This window comes from Hydra vulgaris, chromosome 03 (assembly GCF_038396675.1).
Source record: "Hydra vulgaris chromosome 03, alternate assembly HydraT2T_AEP".
Lineage (NCBI taxonomy): Eukaryota > Metazoa > Cnidaria > Hydrozoa > Anthoathecata > Hydridae > Hydra > Hydra vulgaris.
Genome location: NC_088922.1, coordinates 68566727 through 68587675, shown reverse-complemented (window position 1 = coordinate 68587675; position 20949 = coordinate 68566727). Strand labels below are relative to the sequence as shown.

Below are 20949 nucleotides of genomic sequence, written 5' to 3'. Positions count from 1 at the left end.
ATTAGTTATTTAGCGCGGATGAAAACTATAGCTGATTGAAAATCTTCTAATTTAATTCTTTTTTTCTTAGCTTCGTCAATGATAAGCTCCCGGTGAAGCTGCAAAATTATTTTTGTCTTTGATAGTTAGGAAATTTTGGCTGGTAATAAGTACCCCTGAAGCTAAATTCAAATCTTGCAGGTACTTTCCTCTTCCTGGGCAGATCTGCTAAGTCTAAATCTAGTGATTTAGCAGATTCAGTTTCCGCATTGAAAGGTTTTTTATTTATTTCATTTTATTCAACCGGCATTTTTTTAACTTTATAAATGCCGTAGAGACCATTTAACTTTAAACTCAATTTTTTAATCCTATTAGTTTTTACCGTCAACACATCAGCAGATTAAAATCCATATTGATGATCAGAAAAGTAAGTTATTAGATTCAAGATTAGAGATTAAGTGCTTGTTAAATATAGACTCAAAAACCTTGCTTATGATAGAAAGAAAACTCATGGGACGATAGTTAGACGAGTCAATTCTACTTTTGTTTTTATTTGTTTTTTAATTCTTAGTTTGTTTTTATTTGTTTTTTAATTCTTAGTTTGCTTTTATTTGTGCTGCTTTGCTGATTGTTTTTATTTTTTTTGCTGTTGTTAATTGAGTGCTTTCATATTTTTTGTCTTATTATTTAATTTATTATAGCTTTATTGTTATTATTATTACTTTTAAGTTATTTTAATTTACACATGGTTTTATTATTATTTTTATTTTTTGTTTATTTAGGTGTCACTCCAATGACTAGTTTTCAACTATATGAGTGACACCTAACCTAATTTTGTAAAATTATAAAAAGAACTTGTAACTTTTCAATTTTTGGTAGAATAAATGGATAAAAAAAAAAAAAATTCGCTCTACAGAATTTTTGAAATTAAGGGTAAATAGTACCGCTGTCCGGCAGGCAAGAAAACAAGACTCTGATAAGCACTTATTAAATAGTTTCAAAAGTATAGACGACATCAATGGAGAGCACTTCTACAAGACTAAAACAGCTATGTAGACCAGATCACAACCTGTAGAAAAGTCTAACCAGGAAATCACTTTAGAAAGAGTATCTTGATTGATACAAATATTAGGCAATGAATGAACCGGTTTGTTGGCTATGTCAGGTAGGGTATTAGTAGTGGAATCAAGAGATGAGATTGATGAAAAGTCCTGAGCAAACAATTCTAAACCATGCAAGAGATGAGGAATGACAAATTTACCCTTATTATAGACACTCTTAAATATTCTCCAGAAGTCTCTGAAGACTGGAGCCTAACTATAGAGATAAAAGAAGAGATTTTTGAGCTGAAAATAACTTGTTGCAAAAGGCAAAACCTTTTTACAATGGTTTCTAGCAGTAGTAAAATTATATTTGTTTCCTGAAGAACTGTTTTGGTGATAGATATGGAAGTAATGGTTACGATTGGAAATTGTAGCATCACAATCAGAGTAAAACCATGGAGAAGAGTGTGGCTTGACTTAAAATTGTCAAGAAGGAATAAAAGATTCCATGCCACAATGAATACAAGAAGTTATAAAAAAAGGAAAATTGTCAGCCGGAAGACATAAGATTTCAACCCAAGAACCATCACAAAGAAAATCAGGGAAAGAGTCCTAGTCAACTTAACGGTAGTTGTATAAGTTATGATGATAGGGATCTAATACTATTATCTTTATCTGATGATTAAGATAATAGTTTTAGAGAGATCAAATTGTGATCAGACGAACCTAAGGGGTAATGTGGAGAAACTGAGCACTTAATAGGATCAGAAACAAGACATAAGTTTAGTAAAGACGATAAATGATTAGGATTGTCTGGAATGCGAGTCAAAAATTTTACTATTTGTGTTAGAGATTGAGAAAGAAAAAATTTGTGGTCCTTATTACCTGCAGAGTCATTGACACTAGAACCAAGTCACTCAATTTGAAGAGCATTAAAATCACAAACAGCAACAATATTGGCTGATGGATAAAGAAATAGCGCTTTGTCAATTTGATCAGAAATAACATCAAAATGATTGCAGTCTTGAGATCAAAGAGAATGTTACAGAATAAAAAAAAAAGTGATACAGTTAAATAATGCTAAACAAAAGCACATAAAAGATAAGCCTGTGGAATCAAACCTAGTTTTCCAATAAATGAGTGAATTCTTACGAATGTAATAGCCCAGATCAAGCATGTGACTATTGGAATAGTTTTGAATTAAAGGAAGATATCTATCAACACTTAGATCACAAGATATGATAGCTGAACTTTAATGTTTATCAATTAAAGAAGTAATAATATTATATTAATTAATAATAAGTCACTTTTAAAGTCAGTTAAAGAACTTGACTCCAAGCACAGGTAGTACTTAGTATCCTATTTATTAGTCCAATTAATTGTCTCTAATAACTACTAATAAACCACTAGCCGTTACAAAGAGTTCTAAATGTGCCCTGAGCAATACACAATTAAAGTACGAACAGTAATACCATTAATGCGCAACATGGCTCTTTAGTACTCTGATTATTTAGTACTCTATTTTATAGCTGGTAATAGAATTAACCATCATCTTCTTTAAAAAGAAGATTAATTAATTATAAATATATGTTTTTATACATGTATTTATAAACAATACTTATAAAATAGAGCGCTGCATGCATTGGCATAATAAAGGTGGTATGCGGCTGGGGTCAAAACAACTCAAAAAGCATCATTTTTAAATTTTTATAATAAACTAACTTTTTTCTTTTCTCTTTGTTTTTCTTATAGCATACTCAAAATATATTGCAACCAGGGCTCAAGACTTGTTGGGCATCCACATGCTACGCTACTAGCTCATATGTTATAAGGTTTGACTTAACTATATGATTTGAATTTTACATGTAGTTTAAAAGTAGTTTTTAAAATTTTTGTAAGTTCCTTAAATGAGATACTGCAATAAAAACATAGCTAGAACTCATATGGGTTACCTAGCCGGTTAGATCTTATGGTTCCCAGATGGAAACCGCGGCCAAAATGCAGCAGGATTCCAGAGAGTTTTCTATATAGTAGCAAACCTATATAGGTTTTGTATTACTTTAGTACGCAGGGTATAGTTGGCATCCATATGGGATACTGGTGGTCAAACTCATTTGGGCCCCCAAAAAAAACTGCAGCCACAATCTGACAGGATCCCTCAGGGCTTACCACAATGACACCAGTTGATGAACTATATGGGCCCATACGGTATCTATATTTCAATGTTGGCTGGGTAAGCATCCCTATTTCCTACAAAAAAATATTGTTATTTTGGTGATTTTATTATAAAACTCTTTATCCACTTGTCTTATGTTATACGTGAAAGCACAAAACGTTTTACAACTCATTATAAAGAACTTTTACCTTTATCACATGTTTTGCCATCTGAATTTAAATTCCCATTGTAGCATGAGCATACCGCTTTACCAAAAACAACACTACATTTTTGACTACAACCACCTAAATATTCACTGGGATCTTAAATATATAGTATACAAAGTTTTAATTATACAGTAAAGCAAAACACTTTAGAATTAAACAAGGAATGAAAAAATTAGACTTTTATGTTCTCAATGTAGAATATTACTAGGATTTAATAAAAAAGTTTAGTTTATTTTTAGCTCTAAATTAAATGTTGAACAAACTGCTAATATATTTTATTAATTTTGAAGAGAATGATTTTTTGTCTAAGGAAAAATGGTCACAAAGTTCTCAAAAGTAAAAGATTCTATGATTATAAATAAAACGCATCCTTGTTTTATGTCAAAAAAAAGAGTCAAATAAATTATGATAAACAACAGCTTTATAAAAAGGGAATTTATTAATAAATATTTCTTTACTCAGAGATGAATAAATATATTCTATGTATAAGTTTTAAAATATTTATTTATAAACTTAAAAATATTCTTTGTATAAACATAGCCGTATTTTTTGTATAAACTTTAAACTAATTTTAAATCTAGTTTAATAAAATATTCCTCAAAAAAACCTGCAAAGTAAAAACAGATTGCATTTTTATTTACAAAATTGTTTTTCTTAAATTAAGGTATGACCAAAGCAGACAGAAGAAAAAAATTTTATCACCAGGCTTGATGTTAAGTTGATGGCATTACCATTTTTTGGGAGAAATTCAATTTAATATTAAAAAATACAAAAATTAAAAAAAAAGAAACTTTTGCTAAATTGTTTTAAACTTTTTTTAATTATTAAGACATGTTTCCTGCTAATCTAAACACAAAATAATTTAGAAAGTACAAAATTAATTTAATTAGTTTCAAGTGATTTTGTTAGTGAACAAGTGAATAAAAAAACATACTTTAAAAATAAAAGAGCTTGAGATGAATTATATTTATTATAAAAAATAATAACTTAGTTACATAATCATTTAATTGATTTATTTTATTTTTTTTAAATATGTATAATATTTTGAATTATTTAAAAAAATTAAATATGTTATATATAATAATGTATAATATATTTATATCATATTTTATAGCAACATTTAGATAAAATGATTTTCACAAGTGTGGCTCTCCCTATGTTATTGAGAAATGAGATTGGTTTAACAAAGTTATTACTACCAAATAGTTATGCAATGAATTTTTGATATTTGTGATCTATAAAAAAATTTTAATTAATAATATAATAAACTATAATAAATATAATAAATAGCTTTTGTTTACATTTGCATTTTATTTCTACTCTCAAAGCAATTTAACTCAAATTACCCTGAGTAAGCCATTTGACTTTTATATTATTTTTCATACAATCTAAGAGATTTTTGGGGCTCAAGAGTATGTTTTACATTATAGTAATGTATAACGCAAAACAAAATAAACCCTTGTAAAGAATTTGTATTCAGTATAATAACTTTATATTCTTGTGTGTTATACCATATCCACAGTATACTAAAACTAAATAACCTTGTTAAAAAAATATATGAGCTTTTTAAAAAATCTAAAAAACATTAAAAAAAAAATAAACAAACAATTTGATCTGAATATTCAGTAAAATAAAAAATAAATTTGCTTGGTGTGATATTTATTATATGCTCTCACGCAAATCGTCCACTTGACAGGGTTCGTTAAAAAATACGGCATACTCCTAAATTATTTGAAAGTATAGTAATACTTTTGAGTTTTTTGAATTGTAACTTCAACAATGCCCCAGCAAGGTTGTGGTAAGTAAGACTCAAGTCTCAGAGAGATCAAGCAAGTTTCAGAGTGGTGATTTTTTACCAATAGCAGCATAAGTTATGACCTCGAAATTACTAGTTCTTTATTTTTATTGCTAACTGTATTTTCAAATAGTAAAGATTTAGATAAAGTTTTTCTTTACATTTTGCCTTCCATTAATTAATAACATCATTAAGTCAAAAAAAAAGTAGTAAAATACTCTAAATATTCAATCAAGTATTCAATCTATTACATACAATTTTACAGAGCTTTGGAGCTTCTCAGAAGATGGAGCGGGAGCTATTTGGAGCTGGTGTTTTTACAAGAAGCTGAGTGGGAGCGGGAGCGGGAGCTGGAGTTGAAATATTTCTAAGAGCTGGCTCTGGAACCATCTGCTGTCTTGATAGTTTGGAAGATAAAAGTATGAGTATTATTTGTTAAATGAATGCATAAGTACTATTTTTGTTAAGTTAAACTTTAGATAATAGTCATTTAAAGTTTTTTGATTTCTAAAAATAGCATTTATACTTTGATATTATATGTATAGAGTTATAGTAACATTACCAGTCTTCTAATCAAACCTGCTTCATCTGCGAATGCTGCATTAATCAAAGCAGTTATAATAGATAGGAAATTACACAAAAACAAAGCAAAAAATGTTGTATTTGTTGGGGTCCCAGAATCAAAGAAAATAAGTACCAATAAAGTTGAATATGATAATACTGCTATTAAATATTAAAATTATGCATACTCACAGACAAAAATCTTTTTGTGCAACCTTCTATAATGTCAGCAACAGCATTATTATTTCTTGTGCAACCTCTTCTCAAATTTTTCTCCTCTTCATCTTTGTTTCTTTGGCATTTTTTATAATATTAGCAACAGCATTGTTTTTTTCTTGATTTCTTAGATTTTATATATTGAATTTGTAGTTTTTGTTTTCATTTGTTTCATCCAAGTCAAAGTTAGAAGTATATTTTTATTAAATAGTTGAGCTAAATCAAAACATATTCCAATATTTAGGTTTATTTTTATTTTTCAACCGAAAAATTAAAAAAGATTTGATTATAATCATTAATAGTCATTCGTTTTTAGTTTAACAAAAAATATTTTGACTAAATTTTTGTTTTTTTGAAGCTTTTTGTAAAAAATTTGAAAACCATTATTGTTTCTTATCCCGTTTTTAATGTTTTGTTCTTTTATTTTTATTCTTGAGAATGAACCTTTGACTTAGTGTCAAATCGCAGCCAATATACACAGTAAAGTCCATAGTCTATAGTTTAAAAAACTTGTTTTTAAAACAAAAAATTTCTTGTTTAACAAATAAATTGCGCGGTGAGAAATTTATTTCTAAAAACAAAAACTACATTTCTTGTTTAAAGAATGATATTTCTTAATGAGAAATACCATTTTGCTGTGAATATATTTTCATATTTGTCAAGTTTTCTTAATCTAATGATGCTTTATAAAACCTTAATTTTGCTTTTGGTGTCTCCAGGCTCAATAGGCGAAGGATCGATGGTACCTTTAGGTTTAAGGCATATAGACTTGACACTCTTTTTATGAATAGACTTGGCACTCTTTTTTTTTAATCTAATTTGATAACATAAAGTAATTTTTTTCGTTTTATTCACCTGCAAGGCACCTTGCGTAGCGTTTAACCCAAATACGATGACATTGTTTTTTGAAGATTGTTTCTTATTAACCAATATATGATGAAATATTTTTACTCAGCGCCCCTGCTCTTTGCATTCCCTTGTCATTTCAAAAGAAATGGTAACTGTTCTTGGTTTTATTTATCAGCCCCTAAAACAACTTTCCGATTTTTCAACTATTTTTTCTGTTTTGATACTTGTTTTATTTAAAGCACTCCACAACCTCGAATTTTAACTTCTTAACAAATACTGAAAAACAACTTTCGTTAAAACGTTCAGATAAATTATTAGATTTATTAGAAATGATAAAGCAAGCTATACCAAATTTATATAACTTAATGGACACAAGTAGTACTAGATATGATAAAAAAAAGCAAATCATATCACATGTATATAACTAAACGGAAACAATTTGAAAGCGATTAAAATGATTGTAAGTTAAAACCTTATTTAAGCAAATTGTTTGTAAAACTTTTTTCAGTAGAGAAAATAATTGCTTGAGAAATTGTATAAGTCTTTTATAGAAACCAAGAAAAAAATATTACTATTAGTTATTTGTGCCGATTGATAAAGCTATTTTAAAGTCTAATAAAATCTATACAAGTGTAAAAGAGAGAACTGCATACAAGACTGTATTTAAGTTAACAAAATTATAAAAAGTTAACTGCACACAAGATTTAAGTTTAACATTTTTGGTGAGGTTTTTTCAAGTTTGTTCTATTATGCAATATTCTAACAGTAATTACCGAACTATTATTATTATTTTTAAATATAATAAAAACACAATGTAGTTTAAAGAGTAAAACTGGGTCAAACCAATCACCGAATAACAAAAATCAAACAACTTTATTATTTTTTACAATAAATTTAATAACAAAATTACTTAATAAAATAAAATTATTTTTTTAATTTACATTTAAAAATATAAAAACCAAAATAAATAAAAAATAACCACATTTCGCTGAAATTCTGTTAAAACTCTTACAAACATTAAAATAACAAAAAATTTTATTTTTGACGAAACCAATCAATATAAAACACATTTATTAAATTTAAATTTTTTATCTAAAAATAGTTTTTATATTATACATTTTTACATAGCATACAGAAATAAAAAAAAAATTTAAGTTTTTAAACCATTTACACTAAAAAAACTCTGAACCCATGTACATATTTTTTTAGAAAAAATGTTTTGTTGCGCAGCCAAAGGATTAGGAACTTTTAGGTTCTAGTTAGACTTTTGTATATGAAACTGATTTTTTTCTTAATTAACTTTTTTATCTTAATTTTCATTTTGCTTTTTATTCTCTCATGTGGTGCTCTATACTGGCTAAACCTTGAAGCTGTTGTATTTGGTTCAAAAGAAAGTGCTAAAGGTTTTTATGTTGGCTATGGCGTTGATGAGGTTGAAACATTTCTGAGATAGCTAATGTCTGTCGAATGATTTTATTATTATTTAGGTTATTTAAGCCGCTATACTAAAATTCATCAGATGTAATAATATAAAGATTATACGTGCAAATACGCTGTACATTTGCTGATTAAAAATCAGCAAATGTTGAGCGTGCAAACATATAATACACTTGCTGCACACAAATACCTGTTTAATGAACGGAGGATAGTTTTCTTTAAATTGTGTTTTTGCATTTGTGTCTTTGTAATATTTGGCAATAACTTCCATACTTGCTTAATATGGCAATACACACCTCTGTCCAGTGGATGATAATCTCAGAGGCACTTTTTTCCAGTACGATGAGTGGGCTGATAAATATATCAAGATTATATTGTTCTCCGACGTAGCAATACGCTTTCATCAATCATTCAATAAGTGTGTTGTATTCCAATTAATAAGAATCAAATTGAATATTTGGTGACAGTTGGATCACTCAGTTTTCATTTTTGTTTTGTTTTGCACCGAGAATTGAGATGTAAAGTATGTATAAACTTTACAATAGATTTTTTTCATTGTTACCCGAGAGTTTCAAATCATGTTGTGCTCTTTTTTGACATACTACATTTGCTTTGGCTTAATTATCACAGAATCCTGTCTCATTTCAGTTCCAAATATGGCATGCAGAAGTTATACCTGACAACTCAAATTGTTTAGTGAAAACTTTAAAATAATTATCGATTATTTCTTGCGTACAAGCCAGGCAGATGCTAAATTGTAAGTTTTTCTTGTGGAAGTTTTCTTTAGACCATCGGTTCATAAATGCATAAAACCAATCAGGAATCTTGTTTATAAATAGATCTAATTGATTTGCATACAAAGACCATGACACCATTTCAAGTTAAACCAAAACCGCATTAAAATATAATCCTAAAGCCTGCACCATGATTGATTCTGATTACTGCGAGAGGACGTTTGTTGACCCTGATTACTTGAAGGTCTTATTGTTGTTCATCTTATTAAAAATGAAAATGGAATATCCTATTTGAATGCAGTTTCTTCTGATTAAAGCATTTTTTGTTTACATCATCTAAAGCAGCTTTTATATCTTTTTCATTCTACGACTGTTTACTTGTTTACATCTTGTGAATAATTGTGAATAAAGTGAATAATTATTAAATATTATTACATCTTGGTTTTTTTGACAACTTTATATGGGAAGAAAATGGAACTAAAACTAAGGAAATCCATTCATTTAATTCAAAAAGGTACCTAATTTTGTAATTAAGTAATTTAATTATGTAAACGATCAATTTTACCAAAAAAAATTGAGTATCATTTTCTTTACTAACTTTTAATTATAATAACTAAATAAATAAAACAATGTATTAATTTATATACAAAAATAACTTAATAAAATAAAAATAAATATAATAAAATAGAATATAATAAAAAAATAATAAATATGCAAAAAATTTATTGATTATTATATAACTAAATAACTACAATATAATTAAAAAAATTAAGTGACCAGTATTAAAAATAAATTTTCTGCTAGAAATAAAATTGTTTTTAAATAATTTTTGGTTCTTGAGTTGCTCTAGCAAATAAAAAAAAAGCAAGTTTTTAATACTCGATTTTAAGCTTTTACATAAATGAAATGACTGAAATATGAGTTGGGTCATTGGATTCGGATATTCTTATTCATATTTTAATAGAGATGATTCTGTTTCTTTTAGTTGTTGTTTTTTCTTTATTATTGTTATCTTTTTATTCTTCTAAATATTATTCTATTCGTTTTATTTAGGTGATTTGATTAGTTAGAAAATTGTGTGATTGGTTTGACCTGCTTTTACTTAAAAAATATAAAAGAAAATTACCTTTTATACATGCCATTTCATCTAATATCAAAATTCCTGCAAAGCATGAACATACAGCATTAAATAATTTCCAGAGATTTTTAAGAGCATTTTAAAATTTTTAAGATTTTTTACATATTTCTATTATTTAATTTAAAACACTTTAAATATAAACTTTTACTTACAAAGATAATTTGGAAAGATTATAATAATTATAAAGAGTTAATCCAAGTTTTATTTATATTTTTAATTTCATTTATAAAAACTCAAAATAAAAAATTTAGTAATATAATTGTTAGTTAGATTCAAAAACTACAATACAAAAAACCATCACTTTCACGAAGTTCTCTAAATCTCTCAGCCACTAATATTGTAGTCTTCGAAGTAACCTTTATTCTCTTGAGTCCTATCTCTCGCAAAGTTCACCACACCTACTTGCATTTTGTGAAACTTATTTGAGTTCAGCTGTCTCATCTTGCGATCTTAGTGTTGATGGTTATCTTCTTTTAATTCGCAAAGACTTCAATAGTTACATGCTTGGCCTGGATATTTACATATGTAAGAATTCACCCATTTGCCGAGAAACTAGATTTGATTCCACAGGCTATTCTTTTATGTGCTTTTGTTTAACACCACCACTCATTCACTTTTCTCTTTCTTCTATATTGATCTAATTCATCATACGACTGCAGTCTTTTCAATGTTATTTCAGATCAAATTGACCAAGCCCAAACTCAATATCAATCAGCTAATATCGTTGCTTTTTGTGATTTTAATGCTTATCACATTGAAAGGACCATAACTTTTAACTTTCTCAATCAAACAATCATTTGATTATATTGATAACCACATCCTTCCCATAGAGCCATCAAACAGGTTGATATATTGCTTTAAAATCAAATCACTCTAGCTTTAGTATTTAGAGTGATTTTCTGCTTGAACTCTTCTACAGCTTGTGGTCCGTCCGACATACCTGTTTTAGTCTTAAAGAGGTGTTTTCTGGAACTGTTGTTTATAATTTTAAAACTATTTAAAGAGTGCTGATAAAAGTCTTGTTTTTCAAGAATTAGACGCAATAGTCTATATCTTCCTATATTTATGAACGGTATTGTACTGTAAGAGTCATCAATCCTTCATTTTAAACGAATAACTCTTACTTTCTTTCTTTTTTCGAAACCATTTATCAAACACGATCCAAAATAGCACCTGCTAAGGTTGCAATTCTTTAATGTATACTTTAAAGTTGCATCTTCTCATTATTTTTCCTCAAACATCAGTTCTTTCGAATTTTTTTGTTTTTTTTTTGTTATTCACCTCCCCAAGGCCGAGAAGGCCATTACAGATAAGGAGGCTACTTAATAGTGGTTATAACCCTCTTCAACTCTATAACTCCAAAACACGAACCTTGACGAACAAGCTTCACTGCGTGAAGAAACAAGTTGAGCGCAGTACTACCAGAGACGTGGTGGGAATCGAACTTGGAACCTCTCGCCTATGAAACGAGCGCTTTACCACTACCCCATTACCGCATTCGCACCGTTCAACTTGTTTTTCAGGATTATGTAGTTTGCAATATTTTAAGTAGTCAGTTAATCATTATTTTGCTTTACAAATATTTTTTGTTTTCTTTCAGCAACTTTCAATCTTATTCGGCCCTGCTTGAATATTTAATAACTAGCTTTATAACTATTTGTCAAAACTTACTCTGTTTTTTATTCAACGCGATGGCAAGAGGTAAGAGATTGTTCAAACAACCATCATAACCTTTCACAGCAAAAAAAACAAAAATACAATGTAAATAAAGCTTTGAAAAATAACAACATGGTTGTTATAATCTATACAATTCTAACTGTTTTACAAATTCTTTAAGAACTTCCAAAGAAAGTGAAAAATAAAAGTTTTTATTAAAAAGAGAAGTAATAAATCAGTAAAAAATGAAATTAATGTGATTAACTATGCTCTAATCATTTTGTATATTGAACATCTACTATATCCAATTCAGATGTTACTTCACATATGGGATATAATTGTACTCATATAAAGTCAAAAAGAAGTTTATGCAAATGTTTTCTAAAATAAAGGTTTTTATATTTAAAAGGTGTTAGGACAGACAATAAAAAAAAATCATTATTTATACAACTAAAGATAATACCAGTGAGATTTTACCAATGAGTTATGTAGCAGTTAAATAGACAAAAACTAACTTTTATACAGGGATTTTAATAATAACATTATTTAATGTTATCTTTTACTCGTTACAACATTTTTTTTAAAGCTGAGATTAAAAGAGAGGAGCCAAACATGACTTTTAGCAAGTTCTGTGCAAATTTTATTCTCCTAATTAGATAATTTTAACATCGTGATGAATTTTTAAAATAATTCTGCGGTTTCGATAACAAGGAAAAATATGCTTTTTCTTTAATAATGTTGCGTCAAGCTGATGAACTTGTAAAGTTGTGTGATGCACAATATATTTTAAAACATGTGCTAGTCAATAATGTAAGAGATGGAAATAAAAAATGTTTTAAGTTAGAAACAAAATTTAAAATAATAGTTTATCAGTACTTTTCATAATCTCTAAAATTAAAAAAAAAGGCCTATAAGTTTCGTTTGAGTCTCTATTTTTTACAACAAGGTTTGGGATGAGAGTCCCTTCCTCTATTCCCGAGCAGGTTTAACCTTGAAAGTAAAAGCATTTTGCATAGTTGTTATTTTTTTTTAATTTTACTTTGTTTTCACACTTTTTTGGCATGTGTGAATTTAAATGCTATTTATCAGCTCATTGGCTCTAGAATCCCATTTTAATGCAATCATAGAATAGTTAAAGCAATTCTTTACAATTGGATGTCCTTCTTGATGATAACATGAGCCAGGTTGTACTTGACTACATGTTAACAGTAACATGTTTGATGTCCATTACGTCCAAAATAAAGTTGAATAACATTTTTTGATAATTCTTATAAAGAATATCCCCTCCCAATTAGGGAGGTAGTAATTTTTGCATAATGCTCAATTCTAAACGTAAAGAGATTTTTAATTTTGAATACCAAATATGCTTTAAAAAACCTATTTAGCTAAATTGTTTAATTAAATATAAGTGATTATAATTTGATCACTTACAGGTGATCAAAATATGAAGAAAGCAAAGTTTTTTTAGCGAAGGGGATTGTCTTCTTGCCTAGAAAACAATTTTTCTAATTTATGATAATTATGTTTTACTATTCTCCTCATCAAAACAATTTTTCTGAATTATGATAATTATTTTTTACCATTTCCTTCATTAAAACAATTTTTCTGAATTATGACAATTATGTATTACAAATTCCCCTCATCAAACATATAGTAAAAATTCAGGCAACAAAGACTTTTTTTATTCAATCAAACTTAATTGGTAGATTTAAATCAATAAAAAGTCTAAAAATGTAACCATTTTTTTTTTCAAATAAAAAATAAAGTGCCACAATACAGTCAAGCGTTGAATAAAAATTGTGCTCAAATAATAATTACAGCCTTAAAAATTCACTTCATTGAATCCCATTTCTTACTGTCAAATTCAATATGTTGAATAAAAATTCTATGACTAGTCCTTACCATCAAATATGAATGTTGGCATTGTATCAGCCATTTATAAAAGACATTGCATATAATATGCATGACTCTTGGTAAAAGAAATACCAACATCAGTTTTAATCAAATAATGCAATTTTAAGTTAGGATCAAATAAGGACAAGTAGTTTATAAAAATGGACATTGTACTTTTAGATATTTAGACGGACAATACAAACAAGTAATAATACGATACAAACTAACACCTGTAAAAGGAATATCTCTATCAAAAAAGAAACCTACAACCATGTTATGCTACCCCTTTATGACTAAATATAAAATTTCATAAAAACAGTTAACAGCATTTTCTATTATTTCTCTGCCATATTATATTATGAGTATGATTGGATTAGCAAATATTATATTATGAGTTTGATTGGATTAACAAACGACAGATATGCGCCTATTTAATTCTCACATATCTACAACTATTGTTTTTGTTGTTGTTGTTTACTTTTATTCAAATATCGAAACATTTTGAAGTTTTCATATCACCTTTACCAAACTTGTACGAATGTATGTTTTTCTTTTGTACTTTGGTTAATTATTCAACTTCTTCAATATTTTTTTTAGTATTATGAAAAGCTTTATTTTTTTTAAATGATAAAATGCAGAGGTGTAGGAGTTTTGGTCGGTTGCCAGAAGGGCGACTAAAAGTAACCAGTTTTGTTTATTAAAACTTTTTTTAAATATTTTTTAAAATATTCAGAATATACTGCAAAAAGGAAACTGATTTATACGGATATTTGAATTGCTTCTTTTCATTGTGTGAGAGAATTTTTTCACAAGAGAATTTTTAGTGATTAAACTTTCGAATACTTAACGTTTGTTCATTCTAATCTGAAGTTAAATAAAAAATTAAAACAAGACACAGCAAATAAGTGTTTTCTAAAGTCTTTTTTTTTAATTTGTTTTAAATTGTTGTATTTTATTTACACTTCAGTCGAGAGGGTCAACTCTTCTTTTTTTTTGGAATTTTGTGCCTTTCTTCTTCTTTTCTTTTCTTTTCAATAGCATAACTTTTGATTAGTTAGTGCATATTAGCATTTATTAAGTAATAAATTACAAAAAAATGTATATTATATATAATACCACTGTTATAAAACAAAAATTAGTTATCGTAAACACTATTTTTTGAAGTTTATAATAAGTTAAGTTTAATTTTGAAGCTTTTAATGATTTTCACATTAACTGTTTTAAATGGACCAGGTCAGACATCTCATTTCAGCATAATTATATTCGAAAATATACTAATTTTCGTTTAAGGTGCTCATATTACCCTAATCTACCCTATAAGTTTTGTTAAAGTTTTTTGCTGAAAGGCTACTTCTTTTTTTTCTTTGAATAAAAAGAAAGCGGATGATTTTTTTTTTCAAATTTGACTACAAGTTAAAGGACTTAAGAAAGCTTCCTTTCTATAAAAGTTTATATCTATAAAACTATTTATAAAAGTATATTTCTCCCAGTAAATGTTTATCTTGTGAAATCACTACCGTTGAAGGATAATTTAATAAGGCTTCCTTAAATGCATTAAAAAGGAATTTTATTATTATATTCTATTAATCAAATAAATTATAGGAAGTGAAAACGCAGTTCGTTTTGCGTTTTAAATATATTTATTTTGGATTCGAATTAGAAAGAGAAAATAGCGAATATATTATTCAGAAGTGTTCACTCGTGGTCGCTCGATGGTAGTAGGTAGAGCATTGAATTATTACCGTTTTTCATAATAACCGGTAACAGTAAAACCCTAGTTTTTGCTATTTTTATTACCGGTAAAACAGGTAATTTAAAGTTTTTTCAAAGGAATAAAAAAGGCTTGAAATGCAGCAAACCGACTTATAATTAACACAGATTTACATCACATAAAGTTATTCTCATATTAAGCTCAAAACAATACATCCACTTTCAGATATTACAGTTAAATATCACAAAAAAAGAGCTTAAACAGTTCAAATAAACTCAAATTCTATAGATTGACTGATATAACATTTAACACAGTTGTTAGGCATTCCATACAGAAATTACTGCTGATTGCTGAGCTTTTTTCAACAGAAAATAAGCTCGTAAAATGCATAAGGCGTCAAGAGTATTATCATTCAAGCTTGATCTGAGTTTTGTAACAAAAATACTTCTGGCTGAGAAAGAACATTCAACTTCAACACTAGTTACTGGTATACCCATAAATGCATTATACAGCATTTCTAAGTTGTTTGTGCGAGTTTTTGTCAGCTCAAAAACGGCCATTTCCTTCAACAGTGATTTGGAACTGGTGCCCACACTCATCCTCTTCGAACTAGAGGGACACTTCAGAGGATCCTTGATAGACTGTTCCAATTGTTCTGCCAAGGAAGATTGTCCTTCATCAATATTGGGTATTTCTTGACATTCTTCTTCCGATTTATCTTCATCTTCATAGCTCTCCTCAAACAGACAACAGAATAAATTGGCAGCAGTATTTGCAAGAGCATTTCGTTTCATTTGTGGAGTTTCAAAGACATCCGTACTTTGCCCTTGCTTCTCCAAGGCCTCTGAATCGTTTCAATAAATCAATAGATTTATTATATCAGGATTTCTTCTTTCCTTTATTCTTTTGACTAACATTTCTAATAACTCTTTGCTGAAAGTTGAATTCTGCATGCTCAATTTAAGGAAAATAAACTTCAGAATCTGATCACTTGAAATCAATGTTGCATCTCGTCTACATAAAGCTTCTGTTCCCACTTTTACTGGTTCTACGGCTGCAATCAATTCTTCAAGTGTGCTAAATTCTTCATCGGAGAAGCTTATTTCACTAGAAATTTTGATCAAGGACATCTTGATAGGCTTCTTTAACTTAACAAATCGAGACATCATGTCCACCAATTTGTTCAACCTAGTTTTTGAGACAAGTATAAGTGATAATTCTTTTTTAAAACTCAGCTAGAAAATGCTTTTGAAGAATAACATCGTTTTTGACAGGGGACTTCCGAATTAGGCGTACACAACATCTTACTTTTGAAAAAATGTGTCAAAGATCTTGACGGACTTCAGTGGGTTGATCATCTTTAATTACTACCTGAAAGTGTCAGTAATTAAGATGATTTTTTTAATAAAAATAATCTTATTTTGATGCCTTATACTTTTGAATAATTATTTATAATACTTACCTGTAATCCAACACCTTCTTCATCTTCGTAATCGCTGTCATCAGAAATGGAAATATCATCAAGTGCAAAATCTTCTTCTTCATCGAGATCAGGAATGACTTCTTGGACCGGAGTTGTTTTGTATAAAACATCGCAGACTGCGAAGTGGATGCCATGTGCCAAGCACAATTGATGGGTTGGTAAAATAGCTTTTCCGAATTTTTTCATTACAGCAGCTCCATCAGTTGTAGCTGCCACAATATCAGAGTCCAGATAAATCCAAACTTTTTTAGCTTTTCTCTAACAATGGTCACAGCTTTATCCGCTGGCATTGAGCCAAAAATTCTTACCATTCCCAAATTCCAATGCCGATTCTTGACATGAACCTTGATTTTAATAAACCTTCTGTTACGAGATGATGTGCTAAAACAAATTTTGTCTTTTTTTATTTCTTCAAATTGCTTTTTGTAAATGTCTTTAACCTCAAGACAGTGCTTCATAATAACTGCTTTGATCGATTTTGCATCTTTTGGCAAGTGGTATCCTTGAACTTCCAATGCCGCTCTTAAACATTGACTTTTTTCCAATACTCGAATTGGTAATCCATCAATGGCGACTAACTCGGACAAGACAACTGCCAAGGAATCTTTTTGGGTCACGAAGAAGTGATCAATTTTTCCAACTTTTTGTTCAACTTTGGCTGATACTTGTTTCATAGCATCGGTCTCGATATGATGCATTAATTTGAGATGAGATCTCATACCACTGGTAGATCCACCTTTGCACTTGATTTCTTTGCTACAGGTTTTGCACTTCGCCAGCTGCAGATCCTTGCTGTGTAAGAAGTGCTTCCATACCTCGAAATTATTGTTTCCTGCAACGAAGGTCATCTTTGTGTTTATTGCTTTTTCATCAAAGAACTGCTTTCTCTCAATGTGTTGCGTCTTTTAGGAGTTGCCAAATTAAAATGAAAGCAAAATACCAAATTATTTAATTAACAAAATATCATTTTTAAAACCGCGGTAATAGATTGAGAAAAAACCGGTAACGGTAATTTTTGGGAATAAAAATTACCAATAAAAACAGGTTTCTTATTACCGGTTTCCATGCCCTAGTAGTAGGTCAACCAATTTTGTAAAAGATAACTAAAAATATTTCTATGATACAGCCAATTTGCCCGAACGGGCTACTATTGATTTTTGTTAGCAGTTCTAGTTTGTTTATTTTTTTTAATTTAAGAATTTTATAAAATATAAAGTAACTTTCTAAGTATGATTTCCACATTTTCTTTTATTAATTAGAACATATGAAAATTGTAAAAGCGTTCAAATGTATTTAATAAAATACTTTCTAAATAAATTGGAAAAAGTTTTATTGTTTGAACAAAAACACTATTTTATTTTTTTAAAAACTTTATGTAAGGATTTAGAGATGAAGTAATAGAAATATATTTTTCAAATAAAAAAAATCTTTGTTTGGCCTTGTTATGAAGTGTTTCACAGCTCGCATTTTTCGTAAATATCGAAAGCGGTCAGTTTGACAAAACGTTTTTGAAAAACGTAAGCGCCGAAAGCGTTCAATATGGCAAATCCTTGTTTTTTTGAACATTTAAACTATCTTTTAATACCTGAAAATATCAATTGGTAAAAAAAGCATTTAACCGCAACTGATAAATTTTTCTAAAGAAGCAAATACCTAAAGAGTATTATTTTTTAGTAAAAACCTAATGAAAGTTTTTTAGTAAAAATCTAAAGAAAAAGAATAATTTTTAAATACTTTCCACTTTCTGGAAACTGGAAATAGATTAAATTATGTTTAAGAATGCCAGTATATCATCAACACTCAATAGGTATGATGGCTAAGTAATTAAGTCATTTACTACTTCTTAAATAAAGTCAGTTTCTGGTTTAGGTAGAGCATTAAAGAGAATAGAATTAGACGTTATGCCTTTTAATGCTTGAGCAATAACCTAGAGATCATTAAGAGCTTATTAAAAAAATCGTTTGAATGCAAAGGTTTAGTTTTATTATACACAATTTGAGTCAAGAATTCAAAACACTTTCAATTTTATCTAATTGGTCTGTGTATTGAGCCCAGCTGTATCATTTTCATTTTCAAAATAAGTTTAATTTCCTTATTTAAAAAGCAGTTAAATTTTAAGCAACTCTCTTTAGCTTAACTATTTTTTAATTATTATAATCAAAGAGTGAAAAAATATTATGATAAAAAAGCATGTTTAAATAACTTCAAACATCACTTAATGTACAGATGGCAATGTAAACATTTATTAATAATCCAAAAAATACATTAAAAAATAAATACCTCAGTTTAGCAATAAAAAACCTTTTTAGTAATAAAAAACTCAGCACTTTCTGTGTGTTAATATGAGTGATGTACCAATAAAGAAAGCCGATTGTGGCTAATAATAGGGTAATAATTCTGTGCGTATCACATTCTGTTTGTTTATGTAACTTTCTATTTAATTTCTGCAAAAATAACTGCTCAGTAAATTATTGAGTTGATTGTCATATAAATTTTCCTGCGCGGTAGTTTATATTTTTTAATACACAAAATTAAGATCAAAAAGAACTTCTGAATATGTCTTGCAACCTGGTTGCAACATTTCATCAATGCTTGTGCTTTGACAAAATGTTTTCCAGGTTTGAACTGTTCTATTTTGTAAAAGCATTTACTAAACTCTAATGTAATTTAAATAAATGAAAAAAACTTACTTTTTGTACATGTCTTATTATTCGGCTCTAATATTCCAGAAGCGCATGAACATACTGCCTTTCCTGAAACTACGTCGCAAAATTGTTCACAGCCGTAAAATATGCATGGATCTTAATATATTAAACATAATTCATTATTTTTAACATAACCAAAAACAACAAATTTAAAACATATCTTCACTAAAAACCAAGAAGAATAAAATTAATAGACAGGATAATCAAAAAAAGAAAAAACTATCAGTGGTAAAGTGAACAAAAAGTAAAATAAAGTGTATTATTAGAAAAAACTAAAATTGATTAAAAACAAGTTAAGTTATGTTAAACTCAACTTTTTTTTCTTCTGCAAGTTTATGAATCAGTAATAAAAAATAGTTTCAGGACATTGGACCAACATTGGACATTAGACAGGAGATTGTACCATAAAAAAGATAAGAATGTTTTGATTATTGATTTTTTTAAAACTTTTTGTAAAATGCAATCAATCAAGATTAATAGATTGTGATTGATATTGATTTAATATTTTACATAAATATTTTTTAAAACGCTTTGATTTTTTTAAAGACTCATGACTAAACCTAATTTTAAAGTACTGCAATAGAAAGTAACTTCTTTTAACAACTCAAGTCAGGTTCAGGATGGTACCAAGTAACGCAGTACAACCTGCCAATGCTCTTCTGCCTTGAAGGGTTTGCTTTTATAGCAAAGATAAATCTTAATAGTTTTCTTGAGCAGATGGCTTCTTGTGGTCCAGATGACATTCCTGTCATAGTTTTACAAAAGTGTTCAAAGAACTCTCTTCGATTCTCTCTAAACTATTTAATAAATAATTGACTGAGTCTCGTTTTCCTGTCAGCTGGTAAATGGCATCTGTTGTTCCAATTTTCAAAAGCAACGATGAAAATTCTGACCCCTCAAATTATTGTCCAAACAGTCTTCTTTCAATTATTAGCAAGGCCTTTGAGTCTTTGATCTACAACTTTCTTACATCACATTTTGAGTTAAATAACTTACTGTCAAGCAGTCAATACAGTTTTTGATCCTCTTGCTCTACGGCTGTCTTGCAAACTGCTGTGAATGACAGAGTTTATTGTGCATTAAATGGAGGTAGAGAAGCTATGACTATTGCTCTTGACATATCTAAAACTTTTAACAAAATTTGGCATGCTGATCTTCTTTATAGGCTTGCTCCATGTGATGTATCTGGAAAAGCTTTTGAAATTACTAAATTGTTTTTTTTCTAACCAATTTATTAAAGTCATCCTCGAAGGCCAACACTCATCTTCATTTCCAGTAACTTCTGGAGTACCTAAAGAAAATATCCTTGGTCCTATTTTGTTTTTTATCTACATTAATGATCTTCAAAACAACCTTTTATCTAAAGT

At 28.4% G+C, this 20949-nt stretch overlaps 1 protein-coding gene across 4 annotated transcripts in view; it reads right to left on the bottom strand.

The window, feature by feature from the left end:
* Positions 1-20949, bottom strand: part of LOC136078365 (matrilin-2-like) — a 102443-nt gene that overhangs the window by 20909 nt on the left and 60585 nt on the right. For 3 of the 4 annotated variants that reach the window (XM_065794084.1, XM_065794087.1, XM_065794086.1), the window contains 3 exons: positions 19568-19678; positions 10123-10158; positions 3387-3482 (listed from right to left, as the gene is read on the bottom strand). In XM_065794084.1, the coding sequence (XP_065650156.1) occupies positions 3387-3482; positions 10123-10158; positions 19568-19678 (243 nt within the window). The remainder of the gene's footprint in view (positions 1-3386; positions 3483-10122; positions 10159-19567; positions 19679-20949) is intronic. The other variant, XM_065794085.1, reaches the window with a different exon arrangement.